The 24,487-nt window shown below is 45.4% G+C and overlaps 3 protein-coding genes across 3 annotated transcripts; 1 reads left to right on the top strand and 2 right to left on the bottom strand.

The window, feature by feature from the left end:
* Window positions 1-4,914: 4,914 nt before the first annotated feature.
* LOC112086590 (putative uncharacterized protein DDB_G0290521) lies at window positions 4,915-5,978 on the bottom strand. The gene is made up of 2 exons (XM_024155559.1): window positions 5,639-5,978; window positions 4,915-5,519 (listed from the first exon to the last, which is right to left on the bottom strand). Exons 1-2 carry the CDS (start codon window positions 5,976-5,978, stop codon window positions 4,915-4,917), a joined length of 945 nt encoding a protein of 314 aa, XP_024011327.1.
* A 3,547-nt stretch (window positions 5,979-9,525) lies between these two features.
* LOC112086756 lies at window positions 9,526-12,192 on the bottom strand. Its single transcript, XM_024156430.1, has 2 exons — window positions 10,602-12,192; window positions 9,526-10,370 (listed from the first exon to the last, which is right to left on the bottom strand). Exons 1-2 carry the CDS (start codon window positions 11,229-11,231, stop codon window positions 10,347-10,349), a joined length of 654 nt encoding a protein of 217 aa, XP_024012198.1. The 5' UTR covers window positions 11,232-12,192; the 3' UTR covers window positions 9,526-10,346.
* A 6,104-nt stretch (window positions 12,193-18,296) lies between these two features.
* LOC112086589 lies at window positions 18,297-19,190 on the top strand. Its single transcript, XM_024155557.1, has one exon. The coding sequence runs from the start codon at window positions 18,297-18,299 to the stop codon at window positions 19,188-19,190; it is 894 nt and encodes a 297-aa protein (XP_024011325.1).
* Window positions 19,191-24,487: the final 5,297 nt, after the last annotated feature.

The following is a 24,487-nucleotide window of genomic DNA, read 5'->3' as shown; positions in this document are numbered from 1 at the left end:
CCTGAACGTAGTTCGATTGTTATCAATGCTCAGAAATTGTAACATTTGAGGTTCAAGACGTTCCATGGTCTTGCCTCTGGCACTCCGGTTTTGTTGTTCGCGAGCTTGTAAACGCCGCTACGCACTACTTCGATGACTCTATATGGGCCTTCCCAGTTTGTGCCTAGCTTGTCGGCGCCTCGCTCCTTAGTGTTGTCGAATACCTTGCGTAGCACGAGGTCGCCAATACTGAAGCTCTTGTGTTTGACTCCGGAATTGTAATAGCGAGCTGCGGCCTGCTGATAATTCTGGAAACGGACTAGGGCTCTATCTTGTTGTTCTTCGATCATATCTAGCCGATCTCTTAGCATTTCTTCATTGAATTCTCCATTGTCTGGACAAAAGGTCCGACGGATGCTTGGTACCGATGCTTCAGCCAGGATAACAGCCTCCATGTCGTAGGCTAGAGAGAAGGGTGTTTCTCCCGTAGCTCGATGGGGTGTAGTCCTACACGCCCAAAGTACCCCAGGGAGCTCGTCGCTCCACCGAGATTTTTTTGAATCCAACCTCTTCTTGAGGTTGTTTAGGACTGTTTTATTAGCGGCTTCTGCCTGCCCGTTCCCTTGTGGGTATCGGAGTGTGGAGGATGTAAGCTTAATTTTCCAAATGTTACAGAACCTCGCGAACTTTCTCGATGTCAAGTTCGTTTCGTTGTCCGTTACGATCTCGTAGGGGAGGCCGTGTCTGCAGACAATGATTTTCCAGACAAAATTTTCGACTTCCTTTCCGGTGATCTGTTGGTAAGCTCTGACCTCTATCCATTTGGTGAAATAGTCAGTTAGGACGAGTAGGAAACGGATTCTAGCGCGTCCTGAGACCACTAGTGGTCCTACTACATCCATTGACCATCTCATGAATGGGTAGGGCATGGATATCGAGGATAGCTTTTCAGCTGGTTGATGGATCATCGGTGCGTGTCTTTGGCATTTGTCGCACTTCGTGGCATAGTTTTCGCAGTCTGCAATGATAGTAGGCCAAAAATAACCTTGTCTTTTGATGCGGACTGCCATAGCTCGTCCTCCGGAGTGGCTTCCGCACATTCCTTCGTGAATTTCGGCCATAATTGTCAGGGCCTCGATACCGTGTACGCACGGAAGGTAGGGTTCTGTCAAGCTATGCTTGTATAGTTTACCCTCCATTATGCTATATCGAGCACTTTGAGCTTTTAGCTTTCTTGCTGCTCATTTGTCGGTGGGAGCTATACCGTTCTGGATATACTCCATAATCGGGGTCCTCCAGTCTGGTCTATCTAGGAATTCTTCGCAATCATCCAGTTCGTCTTTGGACTCTGGATGGGCGGATTGGTTTTTGGAGTTGGGTAAATCATTGACCGGAGTGTCGGGCTGACTGGTCGTAACCTCTGGTCTGGGTCTGTTGGATGGCCCGGCCTCGTCAGAGGAGGTTACCACGTTGACTGCCTTGGGAGATAAGTCAATGCTTGGTTTTTCGATTCCTTCCACATGAATCACCCTTTTGACCATTGGGTCGGAGGTGGATGCTAGGGCTGCCAGGGCATCAGCGGAGGTATTCTCCCCCCGGGGAATTCTGGTTAGCTCGAATGAGCTAAACTGATTTGCTATTTGGCGAACAACGTCTAAGTATGCTTCGATTCGTTCGTCTTTTGCTACATAGTCGCCGTAAAATTGGCTGGTTACGAGCTGTGAGTCGCTGAATGCGCTTATTTTTCGGACTCCTATCCCGAGAGCCAGCCTGAGACCGGCTATGAGAGCTTCGTATTCGGCCTCATTGTTAGAGGCCTGGAATCCTAGTCAGAAAGACTGTTCGAGAACTTCGTTTTTTGGGGAAACAAGTTTGATTCCGACTCCAGAGCCGTGTTTTGATGACGCACCATCCACGTGGAGCGTCCACTTTTGACTGGATGATGTTGCATCGTCGGAGTCTGGGTTGAGCTCAATAACAAAGTCCTCTAAGACCTGGGCTTTTGCACAGTTCCGGATCTTGTATTCTACATCATACTCGCTTAGTTCGATAGCCCACTTCGTGAGCCGTCCGGATTGGCTAGGACTGTGCAATATAGTGTGAAGGGGTTGGGAGGTCATTACTATTATGGAGTGTGATTGAAAGTATGGTCGCAACTTTCTGGCAGACATTACAACCGCTAGGGCTAGCTTTTCCATAGTCGATCTCGAAATGAAACGGTTAAGGGCTGTTATTCTCCCTGTTAAACTTTGAACTTCCCTCGTAGTTTTGGGGGACGGCATTTCGAGAAAGGTTGCAATCTGTTTAGGATTTGCTTCTATTCCTCTTTCTGTTACTATGTAACCAAGGAATTCTCCGGATGGTACTCCGAACGAGCATTTAATCGGATTGAGCTTCATTCCGTACTGATTTAATATTGCAAAGCATTCTTTAAGCTGTGCAACATGGTCTTCTTCTTTTGAAGATTTGACGAGCGTGTCGTCGATATAGACCTCCATGGTCTTGCCGAGCTGTTTGGCAAACATTTTATTAACCAGACGCTGGTAAGTAGCTCCCGCGTTCTTTAGACCGAATGGCATTACTTTGTAATAGTATGTACCGCGGTCTGTTATGAACGCGGTCTTTTCTTGGTCTTCAGGGTTCATAAGTATTTGATTGTACCCTGAGAAGGCATCCATGAACGATAGTAGTTCATGTCCCGCTGTAGCTTCTACCAGCCGATCTATGTGAGGGAGCGGGAAGCTGTCCTTGGGGCATGCTTTGTTTAGGTCAATGAAGTCTACACAGACTCTCCACTTCCCGTTTTTCTTTTTAACAACAACCGGATTAGCTAGCCAGTCCGGGTACTTAACTTCCCTGATTGAACCGACTTTGAGTAGTCGGTCCACCTCGTCATTTACTGCTTTGGCTCGATCTGGACCGAGCTTGCGGCGTTTTTGTTTGACGGGTTTGAAAGTCGGGTTGACGTTTAGTTCGTGGGAAGTTATCTGCAAATCAATCCCGGGCATGTCCTCTGTGGACCATGCGAAGGTTGCAATATTCTCTTTGAGGAATTTTATGAGCTCGTCGCAGACAGAACTCGAGAGTTCTGATCCGATGTTGACTACTCGGTCGGAGTGTTTTTCGTCAATACAGATCGGGATGACGAGATCCTTGCGTGGACCGCGAATCGTGGGGTCATTTTCCCGTTTTGCTCGCTGTTCGGTGAGCTCTTCTTGTTTCTGTAGTTGCTACAAAGGAGATTGTTCGATCTGCTTGTGTCCGGTCATAACACATTCTGGAAGCCCGCTGGCTCCCGCGGACTGTCTTAACTCCTTCAGCGGTTGGGAACTTCACGCATTGATGGTACGTGGAAGGCACTGCTCTCATGTTATAGAGCCATGGTCTTCCTAGTATGGCATTGTAGGGGGCGGAGCAGTCTACAACTTCAAAAACTGTCAGTTGTTGGACTCCGCCGGCTACTACCGGGAGTGTGATGGTGCCCATCGAATAGGTGGTTTCGCCTGTGAAGCCAGTTAGCGGCGATCTGGTGCCGTAGAGTGTGTCGTCACCAAAGCCCATTTGTTTGTATGCATTATAAAATAACACGTCGACCGAGCTCCTGGTGTAAATCATTATCCTGGATAGCTCGCACCCCCCAACATCGAGACGAACTACTACAGCGTCGTCGTGTAGTTTGCCTAAATCGAGTGTTTCGCTTTCCAGGAAAACTACTTTGTGGTTGGGACCCTGTAGGGGAGCGCGCTCCCGCATATCGGTCTCAACCCTTCTTTGGTAGGCTTTTATTGAGTTTACCGAATTTCGGAAATATTTGGAGCCTCCGGATATAAAATTTATACGTTTAGGTCTAGGTCGCTCGAAGAGCTCCAGAACTCCCTGGAATTTGGGAAATTCCGGTTTTGCAGGCTTACGAGCTTCCAGAAGCGGATTGCTGGTTTGTGGCTTTACATCCTTTTTAGGGGCGGGCGGAGGTGAGATCACAGATTTCATAGATCCTCCGCACCGAGTTATTCCCCTAAATATGAGGTCTATTCTCTTTTTAGGGCCTGGAGGGGGAGAGCTCGAATTTTCATCTGTGCGAGCTCGATCTCTTTTCTTGTTTAAAGTTTTTGAGTTTTCCGGCTCTTCGTTTTTTTCTGTGGGCTCCCTCTCTTGTTCTGCGGCCTTCGCGGTGAGTTTAGCCTTTTCGGCTAAGACTGTGCGGCATTCTTCTGTGGAATGTCTCTTTTTGTTCTGATGGGTGCAGAATTTGCTCGCATCATAGGTCGATTTTTTCTCTTTTTCGACTCTTTTTTAGACGAACTTCCTATTGTGAAAGCATGTATCCCTTTGCCGCCGGGCTCCTTTTTGGCGGCCTTTTTGGCAGTGGCGGGATTAGGCAGTAATAAGCCTGCCTCATATTGTTCTCGGAGGGTATTCTGTTCCTCCTCGTATTGGGCGAAGCTCGCGGCTCTATGGAGCGCGTCGTCTATTGTTTCTGGACAACGAACTGATAGTTCTTGTCTGAAGGGGGAGTCGAACCATAGCCCTTGTTTGAGCGCGGAGAGTGCAACTCCCTCGTTCAAGTCGGCAATTCTGGACTTAATTTCCTTGAACCTAGCCAAGTAAGCCCGCAGGGGTTCCTGGTGGTTCTGTCTGCATGTCCAGAGGTCGGATTCCGTTAGAGGTTATAAACACCGAATAGTGTTTAAGAAAGACCGAGCCGAGCTGTTGGAAATTGTCTATGGATCCCTCTTCTAGTCCGGCGAACCATTCTAGGGCGGATCCGACTAAATTTTCGGCGAAGAGCCGGCAATAACCTGCTTCTTTTTCCTCATCGTTGAGATGAGCTCGGGCTACGGAGAGCCTAAAAGCTCTTTTTCCTCATCGTTGAGATGAGCTCGGGCTACGGAGAGCCTAAAAGCTCTGAGGTGAGCTAAGGGATCTGCTGTTCCATTATATTCTGGGAACCGCATTTTCCCCAGTCTCTTTGATCTTAGCGTTAGCTATGCGAGCCGTACTCGTTGCTTTATGTACTGCGGCGTACATATGTTTTAGCTCGGCGTTGTTTGATTCGATGTATCGCTGGAGCGCATCGAAGTTGTTTATAGATCGCGGATCTATGATCTTTGGAGGGTCCTCTGCGCGCTTCTTATTGCGCGTGTTTCCTTGATGCTGACTTCCGGTTTGGAAAGTGTCATCAGCAATCCGTTCTTCGTTAGATCGCCTGTCGGTTGGCGGATTAGCACAGTTCGAACTATGGCCTTGTGATCCGCGGAAGAGCGGGGGTGTTAACAGCGGATTTTGGCGATCGTCAACTGCCGGGGTTTCATGCTCCGCTTGTCCAGATCCGAACATTGGCAGATGGTTGACCACCTCGCTAAACAAAGGAGCGTTGTTGTTCCGCGGTGGAGTAACAAACTGCGTGGACGGATCGTCGCGCGTGAGATGTTCGAACTCCAGGCGAGTTGTTGGGAGCGGACTTGGTGTCGGATTTAGATCTTCCTCTTCGGATAGATCATATGGGTCTTCATCGTCAGTTGGAGCTGGCTGTGCCCGCTCTGTTTCAGATGTTGGCTATCTCCTTTTCAATTCGCGCGAGGATAGCTCGTTGTTCGCGGACTTGCTCGGCTAGGAAGGCTAACATCCTTCGAAATTCTGCCAAGTCATCACCGGTTACCGTTTGGGACGGTCCAGTCCGGTTGGTCCAAACTGGTGGATCTGACCTGTGAAATTCCAGATCTTGTCCAGGTCCGTGAGTACGTGTGTAGCGGTGGCGGTCTGGGATCTGAGCGAGACACCGTGGTTATTCCGACAGTACGTGTCACGCTGGGGGTTGTAGTTTGAGTCGAGCTGGGTGTCGGATTCATGACGCTCGATTCACCCGTTTGCTTCTGGCCGGATAAGCTCTGCGCTCCGGTGATTTCGGCATTTCCAGATCGGAGAGCCGAAGTTCTAGGGTTTAGCGCGGGGGCAGAGCTTGTCCTTCGACCAGATGTCTCAGTGTTTTTGGGATCCATTTCGTTCTTACTTGTCTTTGAGATCGGTCTCAGGTGTAAGAATTTCTTTGATTCTTCCCCACAGACGGCGCCAAAATGTGGATCCTAAAATCCACACTCAAAGGTTTAGTGTTTGGTTTAGTGGAAGAAGAATTAGGGCAAGAATTCTGGTAAGAGCGATGTAAACTAAAAGACTAAGATCGACGAATTTGGATTGTATTGATGAGATTATAAGTTTACAAGAATGTTTCTAGCTAAAAATTGGATGGATTTTTACATAGAAGCGATATCCTATTTATACTAAGTAGACCGACTCGAACTACTTCGGGATTTACGGGGCGTTGCGATCTCTACGAGATCTTTGGGATTTCCTCTTATCCATGATTCCTCGTCCTCATAGCTCGTCACGTCCTATTGAATATCCTTCCAAGATCCTTTCTCCTTTCGTTATGGGCCTTGAAGCCCAAAAAGGTTGATGTGGTTATTCATTCGAAGTATGGGCCGGATTTGACCTAAATCCAACTTCAACATGAAGTCTATTATCAAAGCGGAATATGCCTTTCCGCTTGACTCTAGAATCATCGAGAAAGGTGACCAGTGGCCAGTAGTCTGCGCCTTCGTATCTGAGGTATTCAGATCTCCCCGAGGGATAATCCTCCAGCCAGGCATCATTACACATAGCTCGATCTAGTCTACCCCTGACAAAGTGGTCATACCTCATATCACGCCAAGATAACGGATTTCCTGAGTGTTTCACATCCCAAAGACCATTTTTTGAAATAAAGGTCCAGAAATTTATAAACAATCCTTTATGTCTTCGGAGGCCTCCTCTTTTCTCTGAATTGTCGAGGATCTCGTTAAAGTCCCTTGAAAGAAGCTAAGCCAAATCCCTAGAAGCACCTAAGTCCGAGATTTGATTCCAAACCTCTTGTCATCTTTGGCTCATCGGATGACCATAGACGAAGGTAAGATAGAGTGACTTTGACTTGTACTTAATCTTGGTGTCGATAAAGTTTGGAGAAAATGATAGAATTTCGAGCTGGACGTCCGTTTTCCAAAACAGTGCTAGACCACCACTAAGTCCAATCGGTGGAACCGTAAATTTGTGTTCGTAATCCATCATTTGACATACGCTGAAGACAAACTCATCGTGGTTTTTTGTCTCCATGAAAAACGTTATATCCGGGAAAAGACTGCGTCTTAATTCCCTAAGGCGTCGAACTGTAAGGGAGTTTCTAAGTCCTTGACAGTTCCAACTGGTTGTAGTCATTGAGAAACGGATGATTTTCAGGAAACCATCGAACCCTTACAAGTAGAAGGCACTAAGACCTTAGAAATAGAAGAAACAAAAGCATCTCTAGAATCCTCTGCACGAGGTAAACAAGCAAAGAAGAAGCCTTGGATTTCTTAGTTGGTGGATGCTTTATTGACCCGGTTATGTTGGCTCTCTTCCTCGGCGAATTTTTCTTTGTAATAACTCTGTGTTTTGCATTGCCACCCTTCAGAGGACTGTGGGAAACCAGCTTTTTGGATGCTGATCCCATCAGGCTTTTTTCAATCGACTAAGCAGAAGCTTTAGATTGCTTCCGTTTTGGCGTAGTCTTCTTTGTTGTTCCCAACCTTTGCTTCACCGGGATTGTTCGAGGACCTAACCTGAAAGCTGTCGGAATCCTTTCTCCATTCAGAGGAGGCAGGTCCAGAATGGTAGCTTCAGGTGAGGCTTCAGTGTCAGAGTTGTACCTGTGGAACTTATCGCGGGAGTGAGTGAGCTTAGCAAGCAGTCTACTGTTGCCGTCTTCCCTGTCTCGAATCGGAGAACCCAACATGTCATCATCATCGATCCAATCTCTCTCATTATCAGCATTCAGAGTTAGGTGAGACTGGACATCGCGAGACTGTGGAAATGTCACCCGATCCAGAGCCGACTTACGTTTTCCACTGCTCAAGTTCTCCAAGATATCGGCATCGCGAGGAGTGTTGGAGATGGTGTTGGCATTGGTATGAGAGTGCGGAGAATTTTCTCGACAACGGTTGCTGGAATGTGGCTGGATTTCCCCTTCTTCCTCCTCATATCTCTGAAATGGTGGTCTTCGATGGGGTTCAGATCGTCGGGGAGCTTCGGAATCTTTCCGGCAAGAGTCTTAATCCCTGTGATAAGTTGGGTAATCATTGGAGGCACGGGATTCGGAGTCATTGTGGGATCAACTATTGTATTTGTCGAGATGGTGAATAGGTGCTCGTCTATTATTCATAGTTCTAGGCGGGGAGCGATGTCTATCACCACTGACAGGGGAGCAATCCCTGTAGTACCTCGAGTCTGAACCTCTGTATTCGGTATTAGAAACAGAGGAATCTGCTCTGTAGCGAGGAGGAGGTGGCAGTGGGAGAACCTCAGGGCTTCGTCTATATTTCATACCTCGAGGAGATGGTCTTCTGATTTGGTCTCGGTGTGGAGGAGAGCGGCTTCTCCAATTACCAGATTAATTATGTCGCTCTGCAGATAGTCGAGAGCTAGGAATGAGATCCCGAGACGACTCGTATCGAGGATGATATAAGATTGGAATCACACCAAGGCTTATAATTCACAAGGTTGCAAAAGACAACATGTTTTATGCGGAAGTGGGCGATGATAGAGATGAAGGATGGTGGTTTTGATTGACTCTCTCAATCGATGGTGATTGACTCTCTCAATCTATGAACGAATAAGTTTGATTGAATCTCACAAACAAAGCTATCCGCAGAATTCTAATGAATAAGAGTGATTCTCACACTAATATTCAAAAGACAAGAACAATTCTTCAAAGGACACACTTTGAAAGAAAATAAGAAACTTCTGTATTGATTTAATTGAAAGGTGAGTTTTTACAATGGACAGGAGCTTATATAATGCTCTTACACGTTCTAAAATGCTAAAGACAAAGAAACAAATCAAAGCTAATCAAAAACTAGCCGTTAGGCTCTAAATGAGAGAATCTAGGCCAAATATGAAAATGTGATGATGCCTTTGTATCTAGATGGTCTTAGGGGATATGTTAGCTTCTCTGACACATTATTATCTTCATAAAATACTCCCAAGTCGTAGCATTCAAAGGAAAAGAGCCATTGGAGAGTTATGGCTCCAAGTGTGAAAGCATCTCTATATGGCAAGTGAAGTTGCAGAAGGATCCGCCTGATCCTGTGAGTTCTGGTGCATGGGGGGACAATATTTGGACCTCTCTGATTGGTAAATGAAGTCTCCTGGTCGCCAAAGTCGGTTCTGTATTGAATTAAACCGATTGACTCTCATACTTGCCATACATGGCTCGGTTTATCTCAATTGAAAATACAATTGGATCCGCCTGATCCAATGCGTGTTGGTGCACCTTAGGATGTTTTGGAAGGCTTCTAGAAGTAACTCAGAGTCTCCTGGGCGCCACTGACATGTTTGAAATCTCCAAAACCCAGAAGGTTCCAAATAAAGCAAGTGGGGGATCCATTTATTTAGACGTTGAATATCTCGTATACCAAAATTGATCTCGGTCTGATTCCAATTCTCCGTGATTCTCTGATGAGTCAAGATTCCAGAAAAGGTTGGTTTAAAGCTTAATTCCTCTTGGTTTAGTTGGAATTCTCCAATTAAGGCGGATATGTCTAAATCGGGTAAGTTCAGGATCACCCAATTTATAAACATTATATCTCCTTCATCTGAACTCTAATTGGACTGATTCTACTTTGAGGCGTGCTCTGGCTGAGCTAGGAATGTAATACAAGTGGTAGTTGGGCTGGAACACTTGTTCTTGGACTTCTTTTGGCCTGGACAAGACTCGGGGCTCTTTTTGGGTTGAGCAGAGTCTTCAATAGATTGGTTGCCTCCTCTTTGGTTTGGTCCGGTTAAGATTGAGTGATCTAATGGTTTCTTGGTGATGGGATAGGAGTCTAGAGGGAATAAATTAATGACAGTCGTCTCCCCTTTTCCATTAACTTGTTCAACAAGGGAGATCGTCTCTCCTTTACCCTTGGCTAGACTCTCATGTCTGTTGCACCTAGTTCTTCCAAGTGTTGAGATCACCATGAGTCATCTTGATGGGTTGATGTCCGCATCATACCCTCCCTCTTGAAAAAGTTTCGTCCTCGAAATTAGATCATCTGCACAAAGATAGAGCAAGTTAGTATCATGGTAAAGATGTGAGTCTAGAAATTTACCTTGGGTCCTTTCTCCATCTCGGTTCAGGTGGGATTGCTTTGGATTGTATGGTGGTTCTTCTTTGATCAGTAAATAGAAAATGACTCCTCTCAAAGGTTTGTTGTTGACTTTCTTTGGCGGCAGGACATTCATCTTTGTGAAATCCATTTTTTCACATTTGTTAACACCATTGATCTTTGGTGGTTTGGGCTCTTGTTGCTTCTCTTCTATACCTGCAATGTTCTTGCCACCTTTGACAAAACACAAGTGCGTTATAGCAGTCATGGTATTACTAAAAACAGAGAAACATGATTCAGGTTGGACCATTTCATTAATTTTATGTGAAGCAACATGTTGTTCACAATTTTTTGTTTTATAGAAGAAATGGGTGCTGTAACTTTCTCACACGTCTCTGAATATAGCAAATTCATTATCACATATTTAGAATCATGAGAAATAAATGTGAAAAATGTGTTACTTACCTGATCAGAACTGTCGATTAGTTCTGTTTCTTTTGTTGCCACGATATTTGGATTCAATGTAGGATCTGGTGGCTCCTCTTGGATCGGAGTGAAGCTAGTGAAAACTTCATATTTTTCAGTGGTAGGCTGGCACGTCTTGATCTCTTCATAGTGATGCTCTCCATGATTTAAACCTGCATTAATAACCCTTGGCAGAGACAAGCACATCATATCTGAATTGGAAACTTGAAAATGCAACTCCTCTTTCTCTACTTCTTTGACTTCTTCTTTTGTCTGATCAACTGATGAAGTAGTTTCTAATTCTCTAGATGGGCACGTCTTAGCAAAATGTCCTCTCTTATGACATCTATAACAGATTGTGATTTCTATCTTAAGAGTTTTAGAAAACTTACATTGCTTTGCTTTGCCTTGTGGCTCAAGTCTCGGTTTTGTGCTTCCCTTGTGAGCTGTGATTGGAGGATTTAGATTTGGTTTAACTTCTGTGGTTGCCACTGGTTTCTCAGCCTTTGACTTCTTTTCCAAAGTGCTTTGAGACACTTTCTTTGGCTCAGAACCGCAAGCTTTCTTTGACTTAGAAACAGGCTGTGATTTTGGTGTAGACATCCACCTCTTTGTAGCTGTTTGGAACATTAGCCTCTTGGGATTGTAGCTGCGGGTTGTGGGACTTCTGTAAAAACTCTCTATACATATGCTGCTTGAATACGTACGCTGCTTGAGATTACCTCAAGTGATGGTAGACTTATTATAATTGGCCACAACTTCTTTTTGTTCCCACCATGTAGTAGCTTCTCCAACAAGCGAGTCAAGTGCGTATGAAAGTTTCTGATCCTTAGAAATGTTTTGTGACCTCATCATGTACTCCATTTCGCTCCCCCACTGTAGGTAAGCTTCTGGTCCTTATTCATGACTTAAAAAATAGACGTGGCGTGGCTCACAAGCTGCTTCATCATCTGTTGGCTCATCACAAGACTCATCATCAATGGTGTAGTTGATTTTTGCTTTCTTTGGTTCTTGAACCTGCTTTTCAAACCCCAATTCATCAACATAACCTCCTTTTGGATCAGCCCCTACGTTCCAAGGCTCATCATTATATGGATCACCATCTCCTAAACTGATTTGAGAATCAGATTCTTCATACCAACGCCTTTGGTATTGTTTTATGAACTGATCACGATCTCCTTCATGAGTGAACTCTCTGTGTTCTTGCTCACTTTTGTGATCCCCCTCTCTTTGACTGAGCTGATATTCATTCTCTCCCTGCCATGAATCTCCTTCATGGTCATCTCCTTCAGAATTCTCATATTCATCTCCATGATTGATTTGGGAATCAGCGTCTTCCATCTGTGAGTCTTCTTCTTCACGTTCTGATCCACTCCCATAACTAATATAAGAATCAGTTTCTTCATAACATGACTGGTCTTCGTATGCTCTTCCTCCTTCTCGTGAATCATACGGTTCCTCGCCCAATCAATTTCGGATGTGTTGTATTTGTTGGCTTCGTCTTCAAACTCCATAATTCTCTAGCCTTAGAGTTGTACCTCGCAAGAAAGAGACAAGAGATAATCAGAAGCGTGATTCAATGGTCCACAAAAATAAATATCTGCAATATTGAAGACACGACCAAATAAAAGGAAACAAGGTAATTCGACTACCAAGAAAAAGGAAAACAGATTTTTTTTTTGTTTTGACAAAATTGAGAACATATGAATTTAACTTTTTATTTGGTTTTCTTTCTTTTAAAAACAAAAGATCTCTACAACTAAAAAAAAAAGCAAAAGCAAAATTTTCTTTCTGATTTTTTTTATTAAGGGAAATATTACAAAACTAAACAATGTAACAAATCAAATGGAAAATAATTTTGACTATAAAAAAAATCGAAAATTCAAAAACAAAAGAGAAAATTCTATTTTTTTGAAAGTTATGAAAATTCTATTTTCTTTTAAGTTATGAAAATTCAAATAACAAAACAAATAACTTTTTATGGATTTTCAGATTCTTTTTTTTTTAAATCAAATAACAGTGAAAGAATCAAAACTGAAACAAAAACAAATTTTTTTACGGTTTTTTTTTATGAAAAATTGAAATAACAAAATCAATGAAAACATAATTGAAACAAGTTTTTATGGGTTTTTGATTTTATAGTGAACCAAAAAAACTGAAACAGAAATAACAAAAAGCAAAAGATAAGAACAAAAACATTTTGATAAGAACTTGTGCTCTGATACCAAATGATATAAGATTGGAATCACACTAAATCTTATAATTCACAAAGTTGTCAAAGAAAACAAGTTTTATGCGGAAGTGGGCGATGATAGAGATGAAGGATGGTGGTTTTGGTTGACTCTCTCAATCGAGGGTGATAGACTCTCTCAATCTATGAACGAATAAGTTTGTTTGAATCTCACAAACAAAGCTATCCGCAAAATTCTAATGAATAGGAGTGAATCTCACACTAATATTCAAAAGACAAGAACAATTCTTCAAAGGACACACTTTGAAAGACAATACAAAACTTCTGTATTGATTTGATTGAAAGGTGAGTTTTTACAATGGACTAAGAGGAGCTTATATAATTCTCTTACACGTTCTAAAATGCTAAAGACAAAGAAACAAATCAAAGCTAATCAAAAATTAGCCGTTAGGCTCTAAATGAGTGAATCTCGGCCAAATATGAAAATGTGATGATGCCTTTGTATCTGGACGGTTTTAGGGGATAAGTTAGCTTTTCTGGAACATTATTATCTTCATAAAATACTCCCAAGTCGTAGCATTCAAAGGAAAAGAGCCGTTGGAGAGTTATGGCTCCAAGTGTGAATGCATCTATATATGGCAAGTGAAGTTGCAGAAGGATCCGCCTGATCCTGTGAGTTCTGGTGCATGGGGGGGACAATATTTGGACCCTTTGATTGGTAAATGAAGTCTCCTGGTCGCCAAAGTCGGTTCTGTGTTAAATTAAACCGGTTGACTCTTATAATTGCCATAAATGGCTCGGTTTGTCTCAATTGAAGATACAATTGGATCCGCCTGATCTAATGCGTGTTGGTGCACCTTAGGATTTTGTTGAAGGCTTCAGAAGTAACTCAGAGTCTCATGGGCGCCACTGACATGTTTGAAGTCTCCAAAACCCGGAAGGTTCCAAATAAAGCAAGTGGGGGATCCATTAGTTTAGAGATTGAATATCTCCTAAACCAAAATTGATCTCGGTCTAATTCCAATTCTCCGTGATTTTCTGATGAGTCAAGTTCCATAAAAGGTCGGTTTACAGATTAATTCCTCTTTTTTTAGTTGGATTTCTTTAATTAAGGCGGATATGTCTAAATCGGGTAAGTTGAGGATCACTCGATTTATAAACTTAATATCTCCTTCATCTGAACTCCAATTGGACTGATTCCACTTTGAGGCGTGCTCTGGCTGAGCTAGGAATGTAATCCAAGTGGTAGTTGGGCTGGAACACTTGTTCTTGGACTTCATTTGGCCTGGACAAGGCTCGTGGCTCTTTTTGGGTTGAGCAGAGTCTTCAATAGATTGGTTGCCTCCTCTTTGGTTTGGTCCGGTTAAGATTGAGTGATCTAATGGTTTCTTGGTGATGGGATAGGAGTCTAGAGAGAACAAATTAAAGACAGTTGTCTCCCCTTCACCAATAACTTGTTTAACAAGGGAGATCGTCTCCTTTACCCTTGGCTAGACTCTCATGTCTGTTGCACCTAGTTCTTCCAAGTGTTGAGATCACCATGAGTCGTCTTGATGGGTTGATGTCTGCATCAGAAGATCAGGAGCCCTGTCAGATTTCCTTCTGTCCGAAGCAACGCGGGACTGAACAGGGAGGCCTCTTCTCTCCTCCTTCTTTTGTTGATCAGATTCCAATCTTTGTAGAGTGTGATGGTTATTGATGTGAGAGTTCCCCAAGTTGAAGTTTCTACTTTTATTGGCTTGGGGACAATGCTCTTTCTCATGGGACATGGACATACAGATAAAGCAATGCTTCTCGAGTCTAGTGTACTCGGACATCACTGAAACTTCCACACCAGATGGGAATTGGATGGACTGACGTTGAATCATAGGTTTCAGTGCATCAACTTGTACTCTGACAGCAGCATCTTCGATATCATGATCTTCATAGGTCCCGAGAACCTTTTGTTGGGGTCGATTTCACCCCTCCTCGGTCAAACCATCTCGAAAACGGCCAGGTACCGAGGAAAACCGATTTCGCGAAAGTAGCCACCCGCCAGACATGAACCGAGCCGATTTACGAACCAAGTGGGCCGAGCCGTGAGGAAAACGAAGACTGGGCCGAGCCGTGCAAGAAGAGAAATGGGCCGAGCCGTTTCCTCCTGTGTTGGGCCGAACCGAAGCCTGGGAGGTGGTAAACTCATAAGAACCCTAGGCGAAGTATTGTGATGGCAGCCGCACGAAGCGATAAGGAAATATTCCGAAAATCTCTCCCGAAATTCTCGGCTAGGCGGTTTAGAGAGCTTGTATAAATAGACGATGTATTTCATTCACAATGTAATTTTTACAACCCTAAGCAATAAAGACTTAAACACTTTTCCAGCAAAAACTTTCTTTTGATCTTACCGTTCTTGCGATAAACCCTAGAAATTTTGGATCCCTTAAGCTTTCCTTAACAAATTTTTGGTTGTGCGAGTTTCGGCTCACACAATTTGGCGCCGACTGTGGGGACGACAAAATTTTCTTACTCTAAATCGACAAGACTTTAAAATCTGAAGAACATGGCAAGTAACACCCCCGACGACAACAACAACAACAATGGCGTGGAGAAAGACGCTCCACCGTCAGGCACGACAACGGCGACAACTGAAACCCAAGAGGAGATGCAAAACTTGATGGCTACGTTGATAAAGAAGATCGACGAACAGGACAAAAAGAACGAGGCGATTACGGAAAGGCTCGACGCGATGACGGCTGAGCGAAAACACCCGACTTGGAGAGCCGGAGTCTCCGATCCGATGGATGGACTCCGGAGACGTTTCGATTTTTCAACGCCTGCAGAAGCCTCGGGTAACAGCACAAGAAACCCCTTGGCTCCACCAATGTTTCGTCCCCTCGGCGAACAGACTCCCGCGGCAACCCGAATCAATATGACCGAGCCGCCTCCACTCCGTCGGAACTCAAGACGATGAGCCAACGAAGAGGAGAACGACGTGATCGACGTGGACGCCCAACAAAACGATGTGATAGTAAGAATTTTTCAATCCTTGATCAATTCCTCAACTACTCATGTCATTGTAGCACTTGAGGTATTAATCCAAATGGAGAGATTCTAGACACTAGAACTAGGAGTAGCTATCTTAATTCAAGTCTAATAAGCAGATGAGTTGGTAACAAGGTGATCTAAAAACATAAAGCAAACAAGAACAAGCAGTAATTAAGAATTAAACAAGCAAGCAAGACAAACAAAACAAAGACCCAAATTCAAATAAAGAGAAAGCTAAACCTCTAGATGTGATCATTGATTATGGTGCTTTAAATGTGAATTCATGATGTTAAGCAAACAATGCAACACTTGCAATTCTTTAGTCTAGACTTCCAAATAAGATTAATTCATTCTCATGACAAAAATCCATTTGTTAATTACCAAATCAATACTAATTCCCATTAGATGAATAAGCAATCAACAAGCATAAGGTTCCAAGTCTAAAATGACCAGACAGCCTCTTTGTGCATCAAAATAAGACTTAAGAAAGACTGAATCTTATACAGAAAGACAAAACAAGCATCACATGATCTCAAATTCCAATCAACTTAGAACTCAAAGCAAGACCATTTCTTTCCCAAGACAATGATCACTATACTAATCAGCATTCAAACCTAACTCTCATTAGTGGTAATGATGATCAATATGCATTAATAAACAGTTCTAATATGTCATTTATGCTTTAAACAAACATTCCCATGGCATTTAAAACATAAACCCTTAAGTTAGCTCATTCAGGCATTTCATCAAACACCTTGTGGGTGGAGAGATGCCTAAGTTCTAGATCAAGCTTATAATGAGAGATCTAGCATTAAGAACAGCTAACTAAGGAAAGGAAATGAGAATCTAGAACCTAAACATCATAAATCAAACACACACCTAGAAGCTTAAAAGAAGACTACTCACTAATCATGCTTAACACACCTAATCCTTTGCAAGAGGTGATGGTAATCATGATTAGAAGCAAAGATAAGAAGATGAGATGATAAGAAACAGACTTAGATTGATTAAATCCTTGAGATATCTCTTAACAAACTCGTTTTTTAACAAAAAGGGAAAGAGAAAGAAGAGAAAACAAAGCTTAAGTCTTGGAAAAAACCCTAAAAAGCATATATAGTGTCTCTTGCAGACCGGGTCAGCCCAGGACAAACTGGGTACTGACCCGGCTTCAAATGGGTCATGTGTCAAGTGTGCGACATGGTCAGGTGCTTCCCAAGTTGCAGGCCCAAGTCGCACAGCCATAGAAGCAGCCTTGTGCGCCATAAATCCCTCAGCCTCAGCCGCATGCCTATCTAGGTGTAAACAGCGAATGTTTGTGCTGCTCAGACTTCCTTCTCTTCAACTCGCACAACCAGGACGCATTATGGAGATAATATGTGTGCGAGATGGTCACTTCCTTGTCCAAGTCGCATGCCCAAGTCGGTGTAATTTGCGAACACATGTGCTACATGGTTCCACTTCATGTCCAACTCGCAGGTCTATCTCGCACAGCATTGTGGACTTACTCAAATTTGATTGTGGAAGTCTCTACCTTGATCAGAGTCTCCTTACACTCATCTCTAAAGTCTCAACTTGTTTCCAGAGCGTTGAACATTCATGGGTGCGAGTTAATCAAGTCGCAGTACCGTATCGCACAACCTAAGCCTTCTCGATCCACTTTGCATTGAGGGGAGAGTAACTTCCAGGATATAGCTCCAAATGGCATGATTTCAACTGCATTGGAAAGATAACTCAATTATCTAGAACGTTGGTGAAGGGTTCCGGTTCAAATGACGTCGGAAAGGGCTCCGTTCCACCGGTTCTTTGATGCGCGTTGCGTTGGTCCATTATCCGCTCCGAGACATGTACTGCTTCTTATCGCTGTAACTTTCAGCTCAAAACTGCAAATAGGACGATCTAACGTGTTCTGGAAACTAGACTCGACGCTCTTGATTCTTTATGAAGACTTCGGAGGCTGAATCCTGATGAAAGTCCTCTTTCTCAGGTGATCAAGTTGAGGGATTGTCGGCTCTATAACACTTGTCCGAGTCTGATGCACATAAGGTGATGGTCTCTCCATGGCTTTTGTCCCAATTGCTCCGAATTAGCTCCAAATGACCTGTAAACACTCCAAAAGTTCAAAACTCTCTAGGACCTAATGCAATTCCTAACTAAAGACAAAAGCAAAGACAAATATATGTAAAACTACCTAAATGTATGCATGAGACTCAATATTTGGACAAAAATGCAATCCTAAACATGAAAAAATATGAGAATATCACGATGGAACCACGAATTCGCAACAAAATCGCTCGGCTCGGCGAATAAGCCAAGAAGAGCTTGCCTCGGCACTAAACGGCATTCGGACTGATGGAGTCACCGACCCGGCTCGCGGCGACAACCCGACTGAAGAAGAGAAAAATCTCCAATGGGTCGAGCATGCAGAGCGCGAAGACGAGCCTAGGAGAGAAGAGCGGGAGCGACTTCGCCAATCGAAGGGAATGACTCGCGCACAAACCCTCAAAATCGAAGAGCTGCGAGCCTCGATGGCTCGGACAGTGGCCGAGATACGCGCCATGAAATCCCAAGTGCATAACGTGACAAGTGCCGCGCCCGAGATTGATCGAATGCTTGAACAAACCCAAAGAACACCGTTCACGGCAAGAATCACGGAGGCAAAGATTCCCGAGCCCGGGAAAGTAAGAATCCCATTCTACGAAGGTACAGCTGACACGAAGGCGCACATCACAGCGTTTCGGATAGCAATAGGACGAGCATTCACAAGAAACGCCGCCAATCTGACCGAACGAGAGGTAGATGCCGGATATTGCCTGCTCTTTGTAGAGGATCTCAAAGGAGCCGCGCTCGAATGGTTTTCAAGACAGGAGCACAATTCAATCGGCAGTTTCCAACAGCTCTCCGCTATGTTCCTCAAGCAATACTCGATGTTCATGAATCGAGGGACCTCCGATGCCGATCTATGGACGTTATCCCAAGGACCGAACGAACCGCTTCGGGACTACATGGCGAGATTCAAGGCGGTCATATCTAAAGTAGAAGGAATAAGCGACAAGGCTGCACTCGAGGCTCTGAAGCGGTCTCTATGGTACAAATCTGAATTCCGACGGGAAATGGCCCTCAACACGCCACAAACGATTCAAGATGCCCTACATCGGTCATCAGACTTCGTCATAAACGAGAAGGAGATGAAAAATCTGGATGAGCAGTACAAAGCAACGAAAGCAGCGATCCTTGAAGAAAGGAAACCCGTCAAACAACACAACAACACAGAGCTCCGAGGAACCAAGAAGCGGAGGCGCCCACAACTATCAAGTAGGCGCTGGACGCGGAAGAGGAGAACCGCGCAGCAACACTTGGGTAAGGAGACCCACTAACTACGACGAAAAGGCATTCTGTGAGTACCATCAAACCTACGGGCATTTGACGTCGCAATGCCGAACCCTAGGAGCCAAACTCGCGGCTAAAATGGCGGCGGAAGAGCTCCAAAGCGCGGTGAATCTTAAGGACCTCGTCCCTACTGAGCCAAAAGAGGGAACCGAGCCGAACGGCGCGACAGAACCCGCAAATCCTCCACGGCGAGGCGACAACACCAAGCGCGACAGAAGAGGTGAACCTGAAGAGCGACCCGAGCCAAGAAAAAGAATAAACAAAATCATGGGAGGATCCTAATATTACCAAGACACGGTGTCTTCCATCAAAGCCTATCAGCGTCGAGCCGAAGCAAAGGAGAATTGGACAGAACCGACCGATATCCCGAACACGGTAATCTCCTTCGCCGAAGAGGAAACGGCAGGGATAGATAGACCGCACAACGATCCACTAGTGATCAAGCTAACGATCAGAGACCACGATGTAGCAAGAGTACTCATCGATACCAGGAGCTCGGTGGATGTCATTTTCAGGGAGACACTCAGAATGATGGGAATCGATCTCTCCGAGGTGACGGCGGTCCCCAAACCTCTAACCGGATTTTCAGGAGAAACAACAATGACGATGGGCACAATTAGGCTCCCTGTGGTAGCCGGTGGAGTCACTAAGATCGTCGAATTCTCTGTCACCAACCATCCAGCAATCTACAATGTGATTATGGGGACTCAATGGATCAATGCGATGAGGGCGGTTCCCTCCACCTATCACCTCTGCCTCAAATTCCCAACTCCAGCAGGCATCAAAACGATTTGGGGAAATCAGAAGGAGTCGCGAACGTGTTTCTTAACAGAGCACAAGTTAAGGAACTCCGTCACCGACGCACGAGCAGACGTAGATCACAAAAAGCTGAAGACAGACCCAGAGCCCGCGAACGAGGTCTTAAAGCTCTTATAGCAATTACAGATCGCGGAGAGCCGTGAAACGTGCACCAAGCTGGAATGTGATGCGGTGAACTCGGTGTGCATAGACGAAGCGCGTACAGAAAGGCGCGTCGAGATCGGAACTAAGCTAGAAGAACCTCTGAGAAGCGAACTCATTTCCCTCCTCAAGGAGAATATCAACACCTTTGACTGGACAGCGGAGGACATGCCAGGCACAAGCATCGACGTGACCTGTCATGAGCTGAACGTGGACCCAACCTTCAAACCAATCAAGCAAAAAAGGAGGAAGCTCGGACCTGAACGAGCTAAAGCAGTTAACGACGAAGTGGAAAGATTGTTCAAAGTAGGCTCAATTGCCGAGGCAAAGTACCCAGACTGGCTCGCGAATCCAGTGGTCGTAAAGAAGAAGAACAGGAAATGGCGAGTCTGTGTAGATTTCACTGATCTCAACAAAGCGTGCCCAAAAAACAGTTTCCCTCTACCGCACATAGACCGGCTCGTCGAAGCCACTGCAGGAAATAGGTTCTTAACGTTCATGGACGCGTTTTCAGGTTATAACCAAATCCTAATGCATCCCGATGACAGAGGAAAAACGGCGTTCATAACCGATCGCGGGATATACTATTACAAAGTCATGCCGTTCGGAATCAAGAACGCGAGGGCAACATACCAACGGCTCGTCAATAAGATGTTCGCAGATCAGCTCGGAAAAACCATGGAGGTATACATCGACGATATGTTGGTCAAATCGATCGAAGAAAAAGACCATGTCGCGCACCTACGGGAATGCTTCGAGCAATTGAACAAACACAACATGAAACTGAACCCGGCGAAGTGCAGATTCGCGGTCACCTCGGGAGAGTTCCTCGGCTATTTGGTGACTCACCGAGGCATTGAAGCGAATCCCAAGCAGATCAAGGCACTAGTCGAGATGCCCTCTCCAAGAACGAAGCGAGAACTTCAAAGGCTCATAGGAAGAGTCACCGCGCTGAACAGATTCATCTCCCGTTCTACCGATAAGTGCTTGCCTTTCTACGACATCCTCCGAGGAAATAAGAAGTTTGAGTGGGACGAACGATGCGAAGCAGCTTTCCAGGAGTTGAAGAGTTATCTGGCGAGCCCGCCGGTCTTGGCGAAACCAGTAGAAGGAGAACCTTTCTTCCTCTACATCGCTGTATCCGCTACGGCCGTGAGCGGGGTGCTGATAAGAGAAGAGCGATCCAAACAGAAACCCATCTTTTACGTCAGTCAGACACTGACCGATGCCGAGACCCGTTACCCCCAGATCAAGAAGGTCGCTTTAGCCGTTGTGGTATCGGCTCGCAAGCTGCATCCATACTTCCAATCACATTCGATTATTGTGGTCGCTACCCTTCCGCTGCGCTCGATCCTGCACAGCCCGAGCCAGTCTGGGCGGCTCGCCAAATGGGCCATAAAGTTGAGAGAGTACGACATCGAGTATCGGAACAGGTCATCTGCAAAATCACAAGTGCTCGCAGATTTTCTCATCGAACTTCCGACCGAGGAGACGACCGAACCAATCCCAGACGAAGTTTGGATGCTACACGTCGACGGTTCATCATCTAAACACGGCTCGGGAATAGGAATCCGCCTCAACTCTCCCACCAGAGAAATATTGGAGCAGTCTTTTTGCCTGAACTTCCACGCCTCGAACAACGAAGCGGAGTACAAAGCACTAATTGCTGGCCTACGACTAGCGCAGGGAATCAAAGTTCAAAAAATAAGAGCTTTTTGCGATTCACAGCTCGTAGCATGTCAATTTAACGGAGAGTACGAGGTGAAGGATTGAAGAATGGGAGCTTACCTTAGAGTAGTCCAAGATTTGGTTCGAAAGTTCGACGAGTTCGAACTCACACGAATACCCCAAGGCAAAAACACCTCGGCAGACGTCTTAGCAGCACTTGCTTCGACCTCAGACCCGGATCTCCGTCGAACAATTCCAGTTGAATTCATCGAACGTCCAAGTATAGAGGAGGTAGAAGGAGTTTGGCTGATCAATCCTCCTGAAGAAGAACCAGAGAACGGCGAAGCAATCGCTATGGAAGAAGACGCCTCGCTAACCGAGCTGGAATACGGCTGCGACAAAGAATGGCTCGGAACTACCCGAGTCTACATCACCGATGGAGAAGTACCACCCAACAAGTGGGAAGCCCGTAAATTAAGGGCTCAAGCCGCACGATACGTCGTCGTCGACGGAGGTGTTGAGGGATTCAAATGGAGATTTTCAGGACCGCCAATGACATGTGTTGAGGGATCGGAAGCAAGAAAGATAATGCATGAGGTGCACTCGCCGTTGACATGTGGAAATCATTCTAGCGGAAGGTCACTCGCGATCAAGAAAAAACGGCACGGTTACGTCTGGCCTACGATGGTAAAGGATTCCGAGAAGTTTACGGCGAAGTGTGAGAAGTGTCAACGTCACGCGCCTACAATTCATCAACCTACCGAGCTGCTGTCGTCGATTTTGTCACCTTATCCCTTCATGAGATGGTCGATAGATATAGTCAGGCCTCTACATCGATCGAAGCAAAAGCGTTTTTTGCTCGTCCTTACAGATTATTTTTCTAAATAAGTGGAGGCCGATTCTTACGCAGGCATTAATGACGCTCAAGTCGAACACTTCGTCTGGAAAAATATCATCTGCCGACACGGGGTCCCCTATGAGATAGTCACCGACAACGGGTCCCAGTTCATCTCAACTCGCTTCGAAGCTGCAAGAAATGGAAAATTCGTCTGAGCAAATCTACGCTGAGATATCTCCAGGGAAATGGGCAAGCCGAAGCAGCCAACAAGACGATCTTAGACAGCCTGAAAAAGAGGGTCGACGCCAAGAAAGGACGATGGGCAGACAAAGTCGAATGAGTCCTTTGGTCGCATCGGACTACTCTGCGCCAAGCCACTGGAGAAACTCCATTCGCTCTCGTCTATGGAACAGAGTGCGTAATTCCCCCCGAGGTGGATATCCCAGGAATTTGATGAAGACTTCTGCCAGGACAGGAGGGCTTGAATCATTTAATGATGCTGGATGAGCTCGACTTAATCAATGAAAGGCGCGACCAGACTCTAATCCGAGTCCAGAACAACCAACAAGCAACGGCGATATACTACAACAAAAATGTCCGAACCCGAAGATTAAAGAAGGAGAACTCGTTCTTCGAAAAGTATTCCAAAACACTACCGAGACGAATGCAGGAAAGCTCGGAGCAAATTGGGAAGACCCTTACAAGATTACAAAAATGGTTCACCCAGAGTCTACGAACTTGCGACGGTAGCTGACGAAGCAATTCCAAGATCGTGGAACGCAATGCACCAAAAGAAGTATTATCACTAAGACTACAACACGGTCAACATGAACTACGAACGGCTTGATCCCTGCAAAGGGTACGGTAGCAGCCCGTCTTCGGACGAGTTCAGCTGTCCCAACCTTTTAACTTCGCCTCTTCGTCGTCGAGAGTCGGGCCGTCCGGCTTCCTCAGGTCGTTGATCATAGCAAGATTGCCCTTGATCTGCCCCAGCTCGCTCTCGTCAGTTTTGGCCTTCTCAAGCTTGGCTAGACCTTCCCACCTTGGCAAGGCGTTCCTGAAATTTTGCCGTCAACTCTCGCCTCGCCTCTTTCTTCGTTCGCTTAACCTTAGCGTCAAACAAGACATCCTTGGCCTCGATACGTTTCTTAAGTAACGCCACCTCAGCGCTTTTGGCTCTCCTGGCCTCCTCGAGGCGAATAACGGAGGCGAATACCTTGTCGACATCGGCGCGAAGAGCTTTCTTCTCCTCTTTCAGCCTCTTTACCCTGGTCATCGCCTCGTCTAGTTTTCCCTTTGCCGCTGCGGCCTCATTCCGAGCTTCGTCCAAATGACGTTCGACCTTCTGCCTCGTATTCAACCATCAGCTCGTTGATAGCCGCTACGAACTGCAAAGAATAATATGTGTTAAAGACTTAACCAGAATTCGACACGAAAATAGTAAGGAAAAATAAACGGAACAGACCTTAGTGGCGCGCTGTGCCATCGCGCCGTAGGACCTCGGTCTCCTCAGCTGCTCAGGAAGACGCATGTTGGCATTGTTAACACGCGCAAACATCATTGCTGAGGCGTCCAGGACGTCGACGACCAGTTTGCGTGAAGCGGTATCACCAGACGCCGGCTTGCGTTTCTTCTTGGCCGGCTTGTCTTTCTGAATAGCCACGCCTTTCCCTTTCTTAGTGGCCGATCATTTTGGACCGGCGTCGTGTTTCGGTAGATGCGAAGCCGGGGGCCTCGACGACTTCGGCAGAGCCAAAATAGCCGAGTTGGAAGGTGTTTTACTCCGAGCCGCAGAATCGTCTTTGGGCACCTCAGGAA

Source organism: Eutrema salsugineum, unplaced genomic scaffold (genome assembly GCF_000478725.1).
Source record: "Eutrema salsugineum unplaced genomic scaffold, Eutsalg1_0 scaffold_2, whole genome shotgun sequence".
Classification (NCBI taxonomy): domain Eukaryota; kingdom Viridiplantae; phylum Streptophyta; class Magnoliopsida; order Brassicales; family Brassicaceae; genus Eutrema; species Eutrema salsugineum.
Note: the sequence above shows the minus strand (reverse complement) of the source record. Positions and strands in the feature narration are given on the sequence as shown.